Here is a 19,946-nt window from a genome sequence, read left to right on the forward strand (position 1 = left end):
TTCTTTTCTTGTGTATTATTTTTATTTATATAAATTATTAGAATAAAAAAATTAAACATGCAAAATTAACGGAAAACCAAAAAGTTAAGAAACTAATAAAAATGTGGTTTCCTTTTGTTTATATTGATAAAAAAAAATTTATTTATTTGCAAATTTATCATCGTACAAGCATATATTACTAAATAAATCACATAAAACTACTTATGTTGACTTTTGCAATATATAAGTTTAATAATTATAGAATTATGTTGACTATCCGCATACCTGCAATTTCACAGCATCGCAATTAGCACAATCCAGCCAATCAATACTTCCCTATATTCAACATTCAATCAAGGAAGAACCAAAAGCGCATACTTCTCAATTTGCCTCATCAAATGGCTTTTATCTCACAGACCTGCACGTGAAAGGACACCTGATATGATGCAAATGCACACAAATTCAACATTCCGTACAACCCAACATCAAATTATCTTAAACTTACATCCACTCTGTTTAGGCCACTGTAGAATCATCCAGAGATCATATCAAATATTTAGCCATCTTATCTTAAATAAGCAGCTAGTGCCACAAGTTAAGTGCGCTCTCTAGGTTGGACCTCTTACTGAAAAGTTCTCTGTCCGCTTCTAGCATGGGAGCAATTTTGCTATCCAGTCTTTGCATGACAATCAAAGCTTTTTCACGCTTTCTATGAGTACTTGATCTTTCATGTTAGTTGTTGCAAGGGTCTGAGTGTTTAAAGAAAAACATGAGAACCAATATAATAAGTTTCTGTTAACTCAGTTCAATCATAAGATTTACTGCATAGATGGACACACTTATGCTTCTTGGTCGCTTTAGGAAGTTGTCCCCACATTGTACCACCAAGGAGAACTATGTGGGAGACATAAAAGAAAAGTACAAATCCTAAACATGGTTAGAAGAGCTTCTAAAAATTGAAAACTCACTTGAGCAGGGCGCTCTTTAATTCTCCTTTGCAGAGCAAGCCGGAGTTGGTTAAATAGATCCCCTACAATCTCCTTTTGATTAATAAGCTCAACCAGGGCAGCTCACGAACCCCGTATACTGCAATTTCAGGATTTAATGCAACAAATTGAGAAATCAAAGTAAGCATCAGTACATCCGGGACTTAAAAAAAGTTGAATATAGCTAATTTACACCTTTTTAGGATAGTTTGCTGAGTGAATCTTCAACTAAATTAAAACAATCAAGTATAGGCTCTACATAAGAGTGGTTCACCATATTTCACCTTTTTAGATTTTCTCTTGAGCGACTCTTTAAAAATTTCTAACTCAAATACATGCAACTTGACATTTGTATAGATCTCCATCAAAGATACAAAAGATGTAAAGCGTGAATCAATCTCCTCGTCTCCTCTTCCAATTCTCGACAAATCAATGCAGTTCGCCATCGTAAATGGACTTTTGATTGACTTAAATCAGTATAAATATGATCAGCTACATATAGAATTTCATCTCCATGGATGTTTAAGGAGTTCTCAATCATATAAGCACTCCCACCCGAGTACAAACCTCCTGCAATGATACAAAGTGACATACAACATTTTCCCAGTAATGGGCACCAACTAGTGTAATGTCAATGTCCCAGCAGTGCAATTAAGAATCTGCAAGTAATAGACCTTCAAAGGCATGATTTCATGCAAATTTAATTAAGGATAAGTTTGTTTCTATCTTCTCCAGGATCCTAGTTCCTTGAGACCCCACTTGAGTAATGGACTCTTGGCCTTTCTTTTTTACTTTGAAACAGCCTGTTGAACCATGCCAACAAAAAGCATAGAACTCTGAACTAGAAGAGGAACAAAAACAAGTATAGATACAAAACTTAATCACCTGTACGAGCTTTGGGAACGGGCGCATTAAGCCCTCACCCTTCACCACCTCATAAAGTGGGTGTGACATTTGAAAGAACTCTGACTTCATAGCTGATACTATCACCTATATAAGTCGAGGACAACGATATATCAGAACACAGAGGTATTGTCTTAAATTCCATTGTTCTTCATGCCATTAAAATGTGAAGTAATTTATAGCACAAGTCAGACCAACATGAGGCTACGACTAAATGGAGAAAAATGACAACGTGAATTTGAATATGTTTTCAGGATGAAAGCTTTGAGTAAGCTTATTCTCTTTCATGTGATCAATTAATGAAGCCACAAACAGAACATTCAGCAGACTGGGATGCAGTCAAACAGACAAATGATTTCCGCTAACCATTTTCGTTAAATGAATGCTTCATAATTTTGTTTGTGTAATGATAATCAGAGTTTGTAACGAGGAGAAGCTTTTTACCAGCCTGCCACAAAAAAAAAAAAAAAATCACAGCCAGATGACAAACAAAATTGAATATTAGACAACATTGCAAATGCAGAGCTCTAACTCCTTTTGATCTAAAAGTGCTAAAGGCAGTTCTGGATCTGGCACCACAAACAGTTCAGGCTTTGACATTAATCTCACTCTGTTTTAGAGACAGAAAAGCACATTGTTGCATCCCAAAACCATCAACAAAGTAAGACTCCGAAGGATGAAGTTACATTAAGCTGGCTATCTACATGTGCCCGAAATAGAGCTTTACCAACAGCCTGAAAACCATGTTAAGCATCACAAGAGAACATACAAAACCTGATAACTATATTTTTAAATTAATATAATCTGCAGAGCATGCCTTGTAAAGCCCCGATAACTTTAATAAATCCTGAGGCGCCCCTTTAATATCTATGCTTCCACCCATACAAAGTTAAGTACCACCATAAAAAAGTGTAACTCCAGAATTTCCGAACAGAAGACCATACGAGATTTATATGCTAATAGAACTAACATGTGTGTGTCTGGCTACACATGCAACGTCAGGTTATAATTATATACAGTAGTTAAACTAAGAATGAAGAACACATATAGATGACAAAATCCAGGTGATTATACTGTGCGACTCTATGCAAGCATACTCTCTTTGCTTCTTCTAAATGAGCAGATTCATAATTCATATATAGCAGGAAACTGAGATAGCCTTGACCTGATTATTTGTAATAAGAAATGACAAGATCCACACCAGGCAGCTTGTGTTGAGAGCATTTGGATAATTGGATGCCGTGCATGCCCAAGTCTGTAAGTAAACTCAAATTGGTCGGAATAAGTGACTGTATAATATCAGAACAATGCTGCGGGCTGCGGTAGGCGCTGTAATTGGACAGAGAGCGCGTCAAGGTAAAGGATTAGCGGCTACCATTGACAAAGTATTAGCCCCGTCTCACTCTCTTCTTCCGCTGTGCAATTTATCGGCAGAGCAACAGAATTAAGGTTTTTTTTTTTTAAAGGAGTAAGGTTATGTCTGCAAATAGATAAAGGGAGTAAGGCATTGTTTTGATCGAAGGTTTTTAAAAGGAAACATTCGACTAATAGTCTAATGGTGTTCAAACTTTATAAAATCTTTAAGGCAAAATCCATATGGAGACTCCTTTACTTTATCTGTTTTGTTCGAAAGGCTCCTATTTCAAAAAAATTTACATTCGAATCCCTATACTTGACAAAATCTAATTTTGACACCCTTAAGCAAACAGAAAATGGCAAGTGAAACTCATTCTCTGTTAATTAACAGAAAACTGGCGTTCCTTTCCATATATTAAGGCCTACGTGGCATCGATTTTGAGGACTTATTTCATACAAATTCACAACTTAATAGAAAAGGTGTAAAACGAAATAATATAATGGCAAACTTATCATTTTGCCATCACCTTCTTTATTTGGCAAGTCTCTGTATTATTCTCAAATTTCTGAGATTAAACCCGTGAACACCAAGTCCACCAGCTTTTTGGTTGCCCTTATTTATTATAAAGCAAACCCATTTTACTCAATTTATTAACAAGGTTGAGTTTATATAATTTTAAGCTAAAGTAGTAACACTCTTTTTCCCCATGTTAAGTTATCTCTGCAACAAAACTCATAGCTTTAAGCAATTAAACTCGATAAAAGAATAAACAAAAAAAATCATATTCTAACAGATTTTACACATTTTGAGAATTCCCACAAAGCTCCCATGGTTCACAGTCTTCACACTTGTAGAGATCCATTTCAGCAGTGTAACATGGAGATAGTGCTCCCTATTATATAGCTCAAGAAGAAAACCCAGTTCAACAAGTTTGAAGAAAACATATAATAATTCTATTATTCTAAATTTCTATCAATACCCACATATCATATAGGGGTGTCAAAATGGGTCATGACACGATAACACGATTCGTCTAACCCGTAAGTTTGGCGAATCCGGGTTGAGCCTTAGCGGGTTCGTGTCGAAAACGTGTCAACCCGTTTATGACACGAAATAAATGGGTCGTGTCACGGGTTGACACGCGAACCCATCTAACCCACCTAACCCATTTATAAATTCTATTATTTATAATAATATAAAAATAAAATAGTTATAATTATAAAAAATATATAATAAAATTACTAAATCAATTATATTAATATAAAAATAAATTAATTATATTAAAAAATTACAATTTGAAAATTAATTGATAAATTTGAGGTTAAAATTATACTTATATGATTTAAAAAAATCTTAAATGTTAAGTGGGTCGTGTTAGTCGTGTCGTGTTAGCCGTGTAATAGTGTTAATCGTGTTACCCATTTATCTTAACGTGTTAATCGTGTCGTGTCGTGTCACTCGTTTAAAATTCGTGTCGTGTTAGGGTTGTGAATTTTGACACGATTAGTTAAATGGGCCGTGTTCGTGTTGACCCTAATCGTGTCAACAGAGTGTATCGACACGACACGAACACGACCCGCCAATCCATGTTGACACCCCTAATATCATAATGTTGAAATTTGAAGATTTATATAGAGACGAAAACAAGACAAAGGATTTAGAGGAAGAGAAAAGATGGGCTGGATTATGGGGTTTTGTGGGGATTTGATGAAATGAGTGGGCAGAGGGTTAAAAGGCGAAAATAAAATAATTTATGCGAACAGGGTTCTATGGGGATTTAAAGGAAATTTTAGTTTTTGATGAAAAAGATGAAGTGGAGAGGAAGAACAAAACGCAATCGTTTCATGTGAATTACAAGTTCAGAGAAAGAAGGAAAAAATACTTTAGAGGTTCCTTAATTTATATGTATATTATATATCTTTATAGAAATTAAAAGTTAAAAAATAAGACTAATTTTTTTCACAGTCTCATATAACGCAAGTGAACTTCACTTGCCACTTTCCGTCCATTTAAAAGTCTTAAAATTGGATTTTGTCAAGTATAAAAATCCGGACATGAATAATTTTAGAGTAGGGTCTCTCGAACAAAATCGATAAAATTGAGAGACCTCGTATGGATTTTGCTAATCTTTAATGTTGGTATATGTACTTATTTTTTATTTATTTGAATGTCCAAACTTGTTTATTATATTTATTTTAATGTCCGAACTTGTTTATTTTATATCTAATAAATGTTTATCACTTGTTATAACAATTTTTTTAAATTAAAGTAAAAAATTAATTGGAACCCCAAAATAAAATAAAAAAAAGTTATAGTTTAAAAAAATCATTCAGGAAGTGGCACTAGCACATTTGTATGTTAATTCCATCATGAAAACCCCAAGATAAAAAGTTGTCGTTGACAGGTTTATTAGCTTATGATGGGAATAAATACTTTATAGGCTGCTAATTCTTTTAAATTATTTCAAAAGAAAAAGAAAGAAATATTAACGGTTCCATCTAGTTCATAATATTCATAATAATTGGCCATTTTACATTAAATAAAAAAATTAAATTTTAATTTATATACACTTCTATTTAATTTCTCATATTAATTACTACTATTTTTAAATTTAACAGTCTTTTTAATTTTATAAAATTATTTACATACAAAAATAAATTTAGAAATACAACAACAAATGCTCTCGTAATATTCTAAACTGATAAGTACTGAATAAAAAAATACGACAAATATTTTAAACTTAAAAAAGTATTAATCTATTTTTTAAAATTGTTAAACTATTTCATTTTTTAAAATAATTTTTTCAATTTAATTTTTCAATTTGGCCAGTTAAATTACGATTATTTACATTAGCAATCCCATCATACACCAAAAAAATCAATTTTTAAAACAATAATAGAAAAGCACTAAATTATGTATATAAAATTAATCATTTATTAAAATTTGAAAATAGAGAAAGAGAAATGTAAAAAAGAAAACACACAACATTTAATATCATATTTGAGTTTTTTATGAATTAAAATATTTTTAAGGCAGAAGGTATAAAAAAGCTCTCAATTTTTTTTTAAAAGTACAGATCAGCCCTTTTACTTTATCTGGGCACAATTAAGCCTCCGTGTTTTTAAAATTGAACAATTAGACCCTTATTATTTTAAAATTGAACAAATACACCCTTTTAGTTTACTTTTGGGACACTTATCCCCTTAAATTTTTGATAAATATTTTAAATATTAAAATTATTTTTGAACTTTTCCCTATATGATTATGGGCAAAAGGCTCACTTTAGCCCCTAAGGTCGGACCAAAAGAATAAATAAGCCCTTCAGGTCGAGGTTGGCTCACTTCACACCCCGTAATTTTTCAAAACGGCTCATATCGCACCGAAAACTTAACACCATTAATTTCTTCTGTCAAATGATGACGTGGCATATAGTCAAAATGTTCAAAAAAATCCTTAATGTTTAAAATACTTACTAATTTTACACTTACAATTTTTTTTATCAATTTTCAATAATTAAAAAATATTTAAAATTAAAATATTTATTAAAACAATCAAAATACAATTAAACATTTCGAAACAAAATTAAACGTTTCGAGATCCAATTAAACGCTTCAAAATCACACTAATTAAATTTTTTCTAAAAAAATGATAATTAAATTTAGTCCACCCACTCACTCCCGAACACCCACCGTAAACTACACCGACAGAAAAAATATTCCAAAAAAAAAATTAAAATTTTTTTTATCGGAGAAGACTCGTTCGTCTTCTCCGGACTGTTCTTCCCCATGGAAGAACAGATAAGGAAGAACCGGCTTGTTCTTCCCCGAGAAAGAACAGCAGCTATTCTTCCCCATGGAAGAACAGATGACAAGGGGAAGAACAACCGACCTGTTCTTCCCCAATGGAAGAACAGATCTGTTCTTGGCTGTTCTTCCCTATGGAAGAACAACTATGGAGAAGAATAGCTCCGGCTGTTCTTCCCCGGAGAAGACGAACGGGTTCGTCTCGTTCGTCTTCTCCAATGATTTTTTTATTATTTTTTTAATTTTTTTAATTTTTTTAATTTTTTTTAATTAGGTATTAATTTTTAATTTTTAATTTAATTAGGTTTAATTTTTATTTTAATTGTTTTAATTAAATTTTGATTTATTTAATTGAATTATGAAACGTTTAATTAGGATTCGAAGTATTTAATTGTGTTTAATTGTTTCAACAAATATTTTAATTTAAAGTTTTTTTTAATTATTGATATTTAAGTGAAGAAGAGGGTGAAAATGGTTTAAAAAAATTATAAATATGAAATTGATAAGTATTTTAAATATTAAGGATGTGTTTGAAATTTTTCCTTACATGCCACGTCATCATTTAACTGAAGAAACTAACGGCAGTGTAATCTGAGCCGTTTTGGACAAGTACGGGGTGTAAAGTGAGCCAACTTTGACTTTAGGGGCTTAATTATTCTTTTGATTCGACTTTAAGGGCTAAAGTGAGCCTTTTGCCATGATTATGAGAGACATTTCAGCCATTAACGAGTGTTTCTAATGATGTTGGATAAAAGAGATTATTTGTTCTATTTGAAAACAAAAAGGGCTTATTTATACTCTAACAAAATAAAAGGGTTAATTTGTACTTTTGTAAAAACTACAAGAGTTTGTTTATACTTTTTGCCTATTTCTAAGGGTATATAGAAGCTATGCGCCAAAAAAGAGTGAGATATTCAGATATTTTTGTTATCTTATTACCTACTACATTAAATGACATGATTTGATAATTAAAGTTAGTAAGTTCACTTCATTTAAAGACAAATACTAGAAAAAGGCACAAAGTATAAGTAGTAGAAAGGAAAGTTTTGTCTGTTTTAGGTTTTCTCATCGTCTTGTTCATATCATGTTGGCTTGTTAGGGTTCTTGGAAATTGGCGATTCTGGCTGAAATTCATGGCGGCCAAAAAGTCGAGCGTTGAGTGGCTCTGGTTAATTGATTATTTTTCACGCTATCGTACCGATTTTTCTCTCATAGATGATTTGATAGATGAGGCTCCAGAGTTACCTGAGGATTTCAAAATGAGGTTGGAAGAGACACCGGTATGTGAGTTGATAACAGGGGAACAGGATTCGTCTGGATGTGATTTTCATGGTTTCTTCTTCGAGAACAGAGCTCTCAGGTCGATATGTGCACTGCGACAGCTGAAAGATGCACTTGTTGAAGGTAACAATCCACTCGCTTCGTCCTTGAGAAAATCCAGTGGTCTGGTGCGCGAAAATGATGTAATTAGTGTTGATTCTGGAATTGTGTCCGACAAGGACGTTCAAGTTTTATCAATCTCAAAAACCTATACAAACACCTTGTATGATGAAAATCCAGTTGAACCTGTTTCCCGGTCTAACTCGGTAGAGCTAATTCTCTCTAACAGAGATAATCAGTTGTTGATCTGTAATGCTGATGCAAATGACGACTTCCAGAAAAATCAATCTGACAATGTTAATAGTGGCAATAGAATGCTGGAATGTATATATGGAGGTGGAGCTAAGCAATGTATCTTGGAGGATGAAGCCAACGCGGCTGATACTGGTAATCAGTTTCAATTACAAAATGTTGTTTCCTTGAATGTATTTCCTACTGGCAGTGGTAGTATTGCTGTGAATTTGGAAAATGGCACGGAGAATGTTTGTCAGAAAGTTGCATCAAGTGAAAGTGGTGGCTATAATCATGAGAAGATTGATGTTGCCATGGGGGAGAGTTGTTTTCTGAGCTCTCCTTCTACTCTAAGCCCTGTTTCCCCGTCTAACTCGACAGATGATTCTGGCCAAAATGTTTGTAAAAATTGTAAGAATAGTAACGAAGATCATCAGTTGTTGATCTGTCCACTTTGTGCGTGTCATGATGCCGTCTCTGAACGCAATGTAGCTAAATCAAAATACAATGAAGCTAAGGAAAAGGTGAATTTGGCAAGGAAGAAGCTAGCTGCATTTGTTGGCGAAGAGCATCCTATAAGAGATCACTTATTCAGAAGCGTTGCAACTTAGAAGACAACAGAGAGGAAGGTACTCTTCACAAAATGCATGAGACCTAATCGAGATAAATATAGTTCCATATATGTGATCTTAAAGTTGTGTTTTACTTGAACTTCTATGTTGGTAATTTTACATATATATAGATTTCATTATCTTAGATTACTGGTTTGTAAACAGTTACTATTTTGTAGTACAAATAGCTAGGAATTATAAATTGTTCTTTAAGTGTTGGAATTCTACAAACTTCATTCAATATAGTTCCCGTTCTCTGTTTCTTAAATTCTGCCATGGTATGGGAGCGGGTCCGAGCCCGAGATCAGGCATTGCCACTGCGCTTTGCTTTTAGGTTCTTTATCCGTGATTTTTTTATTTCAGTTACAATTTCTACTATCGCTGGTTTCAGATTTCTTGTCTATCAATTTCTATCATTTCAATTTCAGATTAACAGTTAACCTTGTTCTTATTCTATGTTATGTTTCCTTATTCTCTGATTTTTTTATGATTTTTCATCTCACAATATCAGTTCTGTTCAATTTCTTATCTCTTTGTTATCATTTGAGTTTTAATCTCAAATTGATTACTGTTTCTATGTTTGTTTGGTTTCAAATTCTTCACTTGTGGAGACAAGTGTTTTCTTTCAGTAATGCTCCTTAAGTGTTTGATAAAATTCCTCAATGAGAATCATATCTCTTGAGTGAAGAAGAATGACAGAGCGCTGGTTCTGTTAAGTATCTTATTCAGATTCAATAATCCCCTCTATCATTCTGCTTACGATCGTCATGAATCCTGAATATGTCCATCTATTCAAACTTTTTTTTGCTAATTACGACTTATGGAGTTGACAAATCACGTCTTCTTTTGAGGTGCTAGAAATGATTTTGATAAATCATACTACAAGTTAACAAACACATCTCAAATTTATGAGAAAGAAGTTGATTTTCTCATATATTGTGAAATAGTGTTATTGCACACTAATTCATAGTAAGTTAAGAGAGAGCAGAAATACTTACTCAAAAATTAAAATTAACTCAATATGACCAAATAGAACTGAACCTCATGTATTTCAGGACTTGAGAAGAACTTCATTATAACATGTAAATTCACAAGCTAAAAAATTAAAATGTCTTTGGACACCCTAAAAGTGCAAGAATTAAATTGAATCAATTACATGACGTAGTCAATGCTTGTGTTTAGAATCAATTCAGATGAAGTGTTGCACACGATCCCAATCTAAACAAGTATTTTTAAGAGAAGATAACAAAAATATTCAAAAAATGGAATAAAATAACAAAAATGCTAAGTTTGTTGAAATATTACATGAGCACCTCAAAAAGCTGAAACTTTACATTTAATACCTTCCCAATGAGGATGCAACACATGGCACACACAAAACAAGTCAAAAAAAGTCAAAAACGCGTCAGAATAGGTCAAAAACGCGTCGGAAACGCGTCTGACATGTGTCTGCCACGCGCATCAGAGCTGTGCACCAATCACGCGTCAGTTTGTCAAAACTATTCAAACATGTATCATTTATGTATCTGTTATGTATCGGATATGTATCAAGGACATATTTGATTATTATTTTTTCATTTTTCTTTAACAAAAATAAATAAATAAATATATATATTATTAATATGTATTATTTATGTGTCTTGAAGGTGTATGTATAATATATTTTAAATTAAAAGATATATGTATCACATATTTTAATTAAAATTCACGCATTAAATAATATCAATAGCCTCTTATAATAATCCATCAATTTTAATAAAAAAATTACAATGTATAAATTATACATCAAACATGTATCTCTAATGTATCATAACTTAACATTTATGTTATAACAAAATTACAGTTTAAAAAAAATTTAGTCTGCAATGTATCATAAGAGGGAATGCTTTACTCATGGTCTCATTTTCTAACACTCTCTCGAGCATAATAATTAAATTGACTTGTGATCAAAGATGAACTAGCGTTAACATATAATTATCACTTGTATGGGCTACTCCACTAGTTTAAAAATCGATTGATGTATCTACGATGTATCAAAGATGCATCGGTAATGTATTATTTATGTATTTATGATGTATCAATAATGTATCTATAATGTACCGGTGGTACATCTATGACGTATCAGGTGATGTATCTATAATGTATCATTGATGTATCCAGTATGTATATACATGATATATAAATAAAAAAAACTAATAATAATATAATGTCGTCATAAGAAATGTATCGTATATGTATAGTATTTGTATTTGAGTTGTATATTTAACGCATTGAATATATAATTTACGGGTAGTTGAAATGTATCTATAACATATATAAAAATAAAAATATGCCACATACTCTGTAAATTGTATAAATTATTTATTAATGATACATAGTAAGGATATACTTATTATATTTTAATTGTATATGAAAGATGTATCTAACAAATACATCTAAAAGACATATATTAAGGATGTACATATTATGTATAAATTATATATCAACGATGTATCTGTTTAATACATTTTAAAAATATATCTATCATATATATAAATTATTTATCAGAGATATATTAAATATGTATACAAAATCTATATGTAATACATGTAATAAAATTTTCGATAAGTCTTTGAGATGTATTAAAATATTAGTAATAAAACTTAAAAAGAGAAAATAAGAAAAAAGTTCCGAACAACGAATATGTATCAAATATGTATTGCAAATGTATTGGATATGTATTCGAGGTGTATAGTATATGTATCGTAGATGTATCAAATATTTTTTTTAAATATCTTTTGTATGTATTAAATATTCATCGGTTGATTCAATTAAATCGATAAAAATAACAAATAACAAATTAAAACATACCACAAAATACATAAAACATACATCTCTTAAATAATATAAATACATGTTATATACATTTCAAATACATAAATAATACATCACTTTCTCATTCGCAGTGCCACCATATTTTTTTAAAAAATGCGATGTTATTTTTTAAAATACAAATAAACTGAATTAATTAAATAAAAATTTGAAAAAATATATACATGAATTGTTAACGAATATTCAAATGCATTCTTATTTTTACTTTTGAACAATGTTATAGCATCTAAAGTTATACATGTGTGGTCCTTAACAGAGTACAAATTCGTAAAAACAAAAATATTAAAATTGGACCCGCCCACTTTCACCACTATTTTCGGCTTCTTCATCTAGAGTCTTCCCTATTCCGGCTACTATTCATTAGTCCAATTTATTCTCACCATTACTAGAGATCTACATCACTACCGTGTGTTTACTTGCGTGGTCCGCCGCCGCCGCCACTTGCTCCGCTCCTTCGGTTCGTTTTTCTTTTGAAATTTGGCAATAATTAATTGAAAGAAATTTGGCAATAATTCTTTGCTAAATCCAACCTCTTGAAATTTGTTCTATAAATCAAGTAGCCGGTGACAATAAGCAAGGCACTCAGCATAGTGAACTTATGCTAATTTTTTAATCAAAGCTTTCCTTTTACTAATGTCAATCATTAAATAAATCCAAATTTAATAACCGTAATTAATTTACACCATCAAATGCAACGAATAATAAAATTAATAGTAAAGTTAATTAATGCTGACTCCTCAATTTAACCAGGAAAAATACTTTAATTGAAACCCTAAATAAAAAATAGAATATGGAAGTGTAAAAATAATAAGAGAGAAATTTTACTTTGACTGGAATTAAATGAAGTAGGCGGTGGAGGAGGAAGATCAGATAGTGGTTGTTTGGCGGCAAAAGAGGAGATGGCTGCCGGAGGTGTAAGAGGAGGAGGAGAGTGTTATTGTGGCGGTGGTGAGTGTTGACCGTTGAATTCGAACAGTTGAAGAAGAATACGGGAGATTGTTAAAGACATGTTTGTTTATTTGAATAATAAAATCCAAATTGGGTTCATGTGTTGCTCTCTTATTTTTTTTGTCAATTAAGTGACACATGTAAGGGTGAGATGAAGTATGTAAAAGTTGTAATAATTTGCCATTATTAGCTCTCTAATGTAAACAAAAAAATTAGCAGTGATGAAAAAAATATGGCACCTTAGCATTTTTGTAAGAAATTGCCGTGATTAGCCTAATCTTGTAATTTTTTCTATTTTTAAATAACGTTTCAGCAAACAATCACATAAAGGCCTAATTATTGAAAACAAATCCCACCTTAAACTCTTTTTGCATTTATATCCCGACTTAGAAAATTTTTCTATTATACCCTATTTCGGATTTTTAAATTTCAACTCTACCTCAACTAAGGGTACAGTTGACGATTTAAATAATATAAGGATAAAAATATTAATAACAACAAATAAAAGGGTTATATCATGTTTTTTCTTATTAGGAAAAGACAAACAAGTCATTCAGCTTTAAAAATATTTAAATAAGTCCTAAGTTTTTAAAATATTTATTAAAAATTAAATTATTTAAAAAAAATCCAATTTACCACCATACTTCTCCAATTTAAGAACCTGCCACTAAATTTAATTTTGTTTTTTGATTTTTATGCTCCTCCTTCCATGGAGGAGCTTTTCTTCTTCCATGGAAGGAAGGAGCAAATCTGAAGGAAGAGGAGTTCGGGCTCCTCCTTTGAAAAAAAAATTGAAAAAAAAGTTAAAAAATATAAATAAATTTTGTTGTACGTAAATTTTAATTTTTTTACGGTTTTTAATTCAAAAAATTATTAATAAATTAATATAAACTAAATATTTATTATTAGTTGAATTTTTTTTAGAAAAGTGTTTTTGTATAATTAATAACATTAGCTTCTAATTAGAATATAGCCTAAAAATGAAGGACTATTTTAATTTTTTTTAAATAAAAAGAGATTAATTTAGTGCTTCGGGGTAGAGTTGAAACCTGAAATATAATTGAAATTTTTTTAAATCGGGGTATAAACGCTAAAAAAATTCAAGGTGGGAGGTTTTTAACTAATTAGGCCTCGTATAAAATACAGTATAAACTATTAATTTTTAAAAAGAATAAAAAAAGGTGGTTAAATGAATATTATATACCACAATACGAGACAGTTGAAGAATATCATCAAGAGATAATGAGGAAGCTTATCCCTAAACGAAGTGAATAATTAACCGATAAGCCGATTTTGACATCGCATTCATCTATTAATTTCAGGGTGAGAATTCAATCTGATAAAACCCAAGAAAAAAGGACATATTACTTTTTTTGACAATCAAAGTGAGACTTTCACTACTAGAAAACAGTCGATTAGCGGCTGATTTTAGCCACAGATTTCAATCAAATTTAGCGACGAATTTTGAATCTTTCGCTAAATTCTAAAAAAAATTGGCGGGATTCATCCCGCCATTTTTAGCGACGGAATTTCTTTCGCTAAAAATGGCGGGATGAAGCCGCCAATTCGTCGCTAAATGTTTACTTTTAGCGACGGATTACAAAATTCGTCGCTAAAAGTGAATTTTTATTAAAAAAATATAATTAAAAAATATTTATTAAAAAATTATTATTCATCAACAAAATAATTATTTGGAAAAAATAATTATTTATTAAAAAGATAATTATTTATTAAAAAAATAATTATTTATTAAAAAAAGTATTATTTGAAAAAAATAATTATTTATTAAAAAAGTATTATTTGAAAAAAATAATTATTTATTAAAAAAGTATTATTTGAAAAAAATAATTATTTATTAAACACGTTTAGCGACGAAATATACCCACCAAACAGTTTGGAGCATCGTTAACCCACTTCCTTCGTTCTTACATAGAATTTGTTATTCTCGCAAGAGTGAGCAACAAAATTCGCATAACGTTAAACAAAATGACCCTTCACATGCGGTAAGGTTTTCAGAATGTCAACACTATCACAAACTAAACAAAGGATGTAAGTAGTAGGTTGTATATCTGAGTACAACCATTGAACAATTTGCAAACAATCCACCTCTCCAATAACATTGCTTTCATTCTTCTCCTTTATCGAGAGAGCCTCCTTGAGGGCCCAAGCTTCAGCCATAACCGGAGGTAGTTTCTCCATAATTGTATCAGAAATCGCTTCTACCCAGTAGCCCCTAACATCACGTTCAACCGCAGCATAACCAGTACAAGGGACAGTCTGAAAACAAGCGGCATTAACATTTATCTTTGTTCATCCTTCCTCTTGTTTTTCCCAACTAACAACGCCTCCTCCAAATTCTTTATTCATAACCAGCCTTGTATAAGATTTTTGGACCATCTTCCATTGATGAAGGACGCAGCTAGCTCGATTCACCACTTGCTTTTAAATGCTCCTTAGTCTCATTCCACAACAGATTATTCCATGCATGCCACACGCTCCATAAGACCATCACAATAAGGAGTTTAAAGTCTTCATTTTTTCCTGTGAATATCCAGTTCAGAAAATCAAGCAAAGACTGCCAAGGATGTGTAATAGAATTAACACCTACTAACAACCAACAACGGTTAACAAAAACATAATTGACAAAAAAATGAGGCACCGACTCCAAATGTGCTTCACACAACAAACACACATCAGCGATATCACATCTTTTGGCCCTTAACGCGTCCCTAGTAGGCAACCAATTACGCATCGCTCTCCATAAGAGCACTTTGCACTTTCCGGGTATTTCATATTGCCATAACCATTTCCAGAATTTCTCCTCCCCAATTCTCGAATTACCCGCATCACCAGTAGAAAGACGATATGCACTTCTCACCGAAAAATCACCTATCACTTCTGGAAGCCAAATCAGATTGTCTTCTAAAGGTCGATTGCTCATAATAATCTGGTTAATGAGTTGCCTGTCTTCCGCCGAGAAAAGAGTCTCTAACTTAGAGTTGTCCCATCTTATGCCTCCATTGTCATTTAACATAAGAGATTCAACTCTATTATTCCTCACCTCATCATCTAAATTAGAATTCACAAGCCCTGATTCACTATCTGGTAAGCATCTATATCAATCCCAATGCGAACCATGTTGCCTTTACCAATACTCCATCTTGTACCGTTTCGAACTATCTCTTGAGCAGCCATTAAACTTCTCCACACATAACTCGGATTCGAGCTCAATTTAGCATTAAGAAAATCTATGTGGTATAGTACCGAAATAATTCAACCTAGTCAACCGCTGCCATCGCTTATTTCTAAGCTATGAGTGTTGAGATAATTCAAGCGAGTTAACTCACTAGATACGGGTCCCGAGGTAATTCCATCGAGTTAACCTCATATCTATCATGCATAATCCTCATTTCCATTTCATACACATCATCATAAAGAATTCAGATCGAAACTGGTGATCACGCAGCCCTATTATCGCCCAATAGGAAGGCACGTTTCATCGGATCTATACTGGTTTGAAATCACATATGTATGCATTTCATATAAAACCTTTGCGATATAAACAATGCACTTGTAAATACTCATAGTAAATATATAAACTCATGGATAACGGTATCCAAAAATACAAAAAGCAAAGCAACTCCGACTAAGCTCCCTAAGCTTTGGGTCCAGCTGGCAGTTGCCTCGTCGGATCTATAAAGGATCCACACAACAAAACAAAACTCAAATAAGAACCCTATTCTAGAGATGACTCTAGACTCAAAACTTAAACGATAAACGTAAAACATAATTCGTCGAATTAAAGTCGTATTACTCTCTACGTACTTTCAAACTGTTTTCTTTCCTTATTCCGAAAACATTCTTAAAGACCATTCAAATCAACCTCGAGTACGCGATTTGAACCTTTGTGTAGTGTCTTTGATTTTGATTTAACAAGAATGACTCGTAGTCTTGAACTCTATCTCAGTCATCAAGACACACACAACCTTTTTAAAAGTGTTTTTCTAAAGTGCGTGCATGTCAAGACCCAATTTATTGAGTCGAGACCGGCACTAGGAAATGAGAGTGGTAGCTCCAAATCCCGTAGCAAGCCTAAAAGTACTATCAATTTTTCGTGATTAAAACATATCATTATAAAAAATACGTTTTCAAAAAACCTTTTTAAATATCAAAGTATCATTAGTGCTTTCTGAAATCCATCGCGAATCATTCTTATAGACTAGGGTCTTACCAAGCGACACCTCATGTCCAGCACTGCCCTGTCTCTAATCATAATCTCGACCAATTCCACTCATGGCAATTGATTAAGAGAATCAAACGGTTAAAATACGATCTTTATAAACAAATAATATATATAATTTTATATCAAATCACAGTTGCCCATTTAAATATACCGTTTGAATTTAAATCTCACATTACATACAGACATCTACCGACTACCGCAGCTCTACGAAGAAAACGTTCATTGACATAGTCTTTCACTATTGTAGACTTCCAGAACAAGAAAAGGAAGTCCATCCTTTAAAGCGCTTTGACCTGAAAGAAAGACTGTGAGGGGTCAGTATATGGGAATATACTGAGTGAGTTCATACATTTACTAATAAGTATTCATATAAAACATAAAACAATGCAATAACGTTCAAACCTCATGCAGTCAAGTATAAGATCCGACTGAAACCCTAATCCTTAAACATGCTAATCATATATTATCGAATCCAAACATATAATCTCAAAGTTGTGAGTCCAACTCATTGGTGGGTCCAGCCCACTAGATACGGGGACTCCAGGTTACACCGTAACCGAGTGCTCACTCGTATCGAACTCATAAGTCCAACTTCGAAACTCATAATCATAATCATAGTCAAATGTATAATCAGGTTTATAATCGTATCAAATCAAAACTGGTGATCACACAGTCATATTTCCGCTCAATAGGTAGCACGTTCCATCGGATCTTTATTGGTTTCAAATCAAACATGTATGCAATTCGTATAAAGATTTCGCATCCCAAGCATGCAAATCAAACATAAAGCAATATAAAATAATTGCTTGAGTAAATAGTTTAAAAGTAAACTCATATAAACTCAATGTGACCGCTTATTCCAAAAATACTCATGTGCTAAAAAACGTCTAGCTTCCCGAGCTCCTGGTCCAGCGGCTCCTTGCCTCGCCGGATCTAAAACTATTTCAAAACAATTAACTCACATCAGAATCCTATTCTAGTATTGATTCTAGACTCGAGACACGACGCATTACTCTTATCGATTATCGTGCTTCTCACGTGCATCCCAATAAACAGTTTCTAACTCGTTTACGGATCAAATATCACTTTTAAATAAATTCTCTTTTAACCTCGTTAGGTTAATTAACTCAAATACATTGCTAATCAATCGATTTCAATCTCGATACGCGAGTATTAACGAATTTCCAAAATGTAACGATCGGCCGAAACACTGTGCGAGTGCACGTATCACTGTGCGATCGCACAGTCCCTCTAGACTATGCGTTCCCACAGTCTTGCTGTGCGATCGCACAGCACTGTGCGATCACACAGTATGTTGTGCGTTCGCACAGCTAGGCCGTGCGGCGCACAGCCGCTGGTTTTCACCCCGACTCCATTTTCGACGTGCTTACAACAATTTTCCGCATCCCAATGCTCAAAAAACACCCGACTATGTCGAAAACACAAAATTCTAAACTCAAAACGCTATAAATCAATTCTATAACCGTTAAAACGATTAAATCATTTCGTGGCCTAAAACTTTAACTCGATATAACTTTAAATTTATCCATCCAAACGAAAAAGCGTCAAGCTTACCGTGATTCACCGTTGAAATACAATCAACTCGAGCTATGGAACGTCGGAAACAGACGAGAAACAGAAATCGAGCGATGAAACGGAATCGATCGTCGAAGTAATGAAATGAGCTGGTGATAAGTTTTTATGATTCTGGATTATTCTTCCACCTGCTTTCTTTATCTATATATATGGATAATATACTCTTTTAATCCTTCATTTCTTTAACTTAAACCATTCTCTTTGAGACTTTTTATTCTAACTTAATAACGATTAATTATTTACTTTAACTCAATTACGTACGTATTATTTATACCAAATAAATAGTACGATTTTAAAATTATTACTTTCCATCAATAATCTTTTAATCGCTATTTGATAGGAGTATAATACTCCTATAATATAGAGTGTTTTTGATGCATTTTAGTGTCTCTTACTATGCACTTTGAGGTGTTTTTATATCTTATTTGTGTGCTTAAGCGTTTCAGGATTATGGAGCGTTAGGATGCATCTTTGGTGTAAAAAGAGGGAGATTCAAGGAAAGGAAGCGAAGAGCAAAGCCGGAAGCGAAAGAATTGAAGAATTCCTAGAAGCCAGAGCCTTGCACGGATCGTGCACCTCCTTGCACGGATCGTGCACCACAAGAAGCCTAGGCAGTAGCTTTTGAGGACACTTGCACGGATCGTGCAAGCTTGGATAAGTAGAGTTGCACGATTCGTGCAATGACTTAAAAGAGAGAATTGAAAATCTGAAAAAAAAGGACTAAGGCTTTTGCACATTTCCTCTTTTGGCCCAACACTCATTTGTAGGATGTTTTTATTTCCTTTTTGAGACTACTATAAGTACTACTTTATGATTCAAAATTAGGGTATGCAACATTCATTACTTTTATTCCTTTTGTGTTGCCTCCTAAAAATAGCTTAGAATCTCTTTGAAGTTGCGTGTTCCATCTTTTCCACCATTGTTGGTGAAGTTGAAGCTTTTAATGTTTGATTGAACAAGATCTCTTATTAATTAATGCAAGTTTATTTATTGTGGAATCTTCATTATCTTGTATGAGTTATTATTCTTCCATTTTAC

At 32.6% G+C, this 19,946-nt stretch overlaps 1 protein-coding gene and 1 long non-coding RNA gene across 3 annotated transcripts; both read right to left on the reverse strand.

Moving 5' to 3' along the window:
- Positions 1-213: 213 nt before the first annotated feature.
- LOC126671848 (uncharacterized) lies at positions 214-3,384 on the reverse strand. 2 transcript variants are annotated; one of them, XR_007639152.2, is made up of 5 exons: positions 3,070-3,384; positions 1,250-2,602; positions 948-1,065; positions 485-728; positions 214-397 (listed from the first exon to the last, which is right to left on the reverse strand). It is a non-coding gene; the product is annotated as an uncharacterized LOC126671848 (long non-coding RNA). The 2 variants fall into 2 exon arrangements; XR_008790429.1 differs by having other exon boundaries at positions 1,250-3,384.
- Positions 3,385-15,488: 12,104 nt separating this feature from the next.
- On the reverse strand, positions 15,489-17,587 carry LOC126673028 (uncharacterized). Its single transcript, XM_050366979.1, has 3 exons — positions 17,493-17,587; positions 16,670-16,762; positions 15,489-16,182 (listed from the first exon to the last, which is right to left on the reverse strand). The coding sequence occupies exons 1-3, from the start codon at positions 17,585-17,587 to the stop codon at positions 15,489-15,491; spliced, it is 882 nt and encodes a 293-aa protein (XP_050222936.1).
- Positions 17,588-19,946: the final 2,359 nt, after the last annotated feature.

Source organism: Mercurialis annua, linkage group LG3 (genome assembly GCF_937616625.2).
Source record: "Mercurialis annua linkage group LG3, ddMerAnnu1.2, whole genome shotgun sequence".
Classification (NCBI taxonomy): domain Eukaryota; kingdom Viridiplantae; phylum Streptophyta; class Magnoliopsida; order Malpighiales; family Euphorbiaceae; genus Mercurialis; species Mercurialis annua.

Bases quoted from the DNA above. Each gene is read 5' to 3' on its own strand.
- LOC126673028 (XM_050366979.1), bottom strand. From the start codon at position 17,587: ATGGACTTCCTTTTCTTGTTCTGGAAGTCTACAATAGTGAAAGACTAT. The intron at 16,763-17,492 runs GTATGTAATGTG...GATCCTTTATAG, and splicing joins GCGGTAGTCGGTAGATGTCT to ATCCGACGAGGCAACTGCCA. The intron at 16,183-16,669 runs GTTTATATATTT...GGATTGATATAG, and splicing joins TTGGATACCGTTATCCATGA to ATGCTTACCAGATAGTGAAT.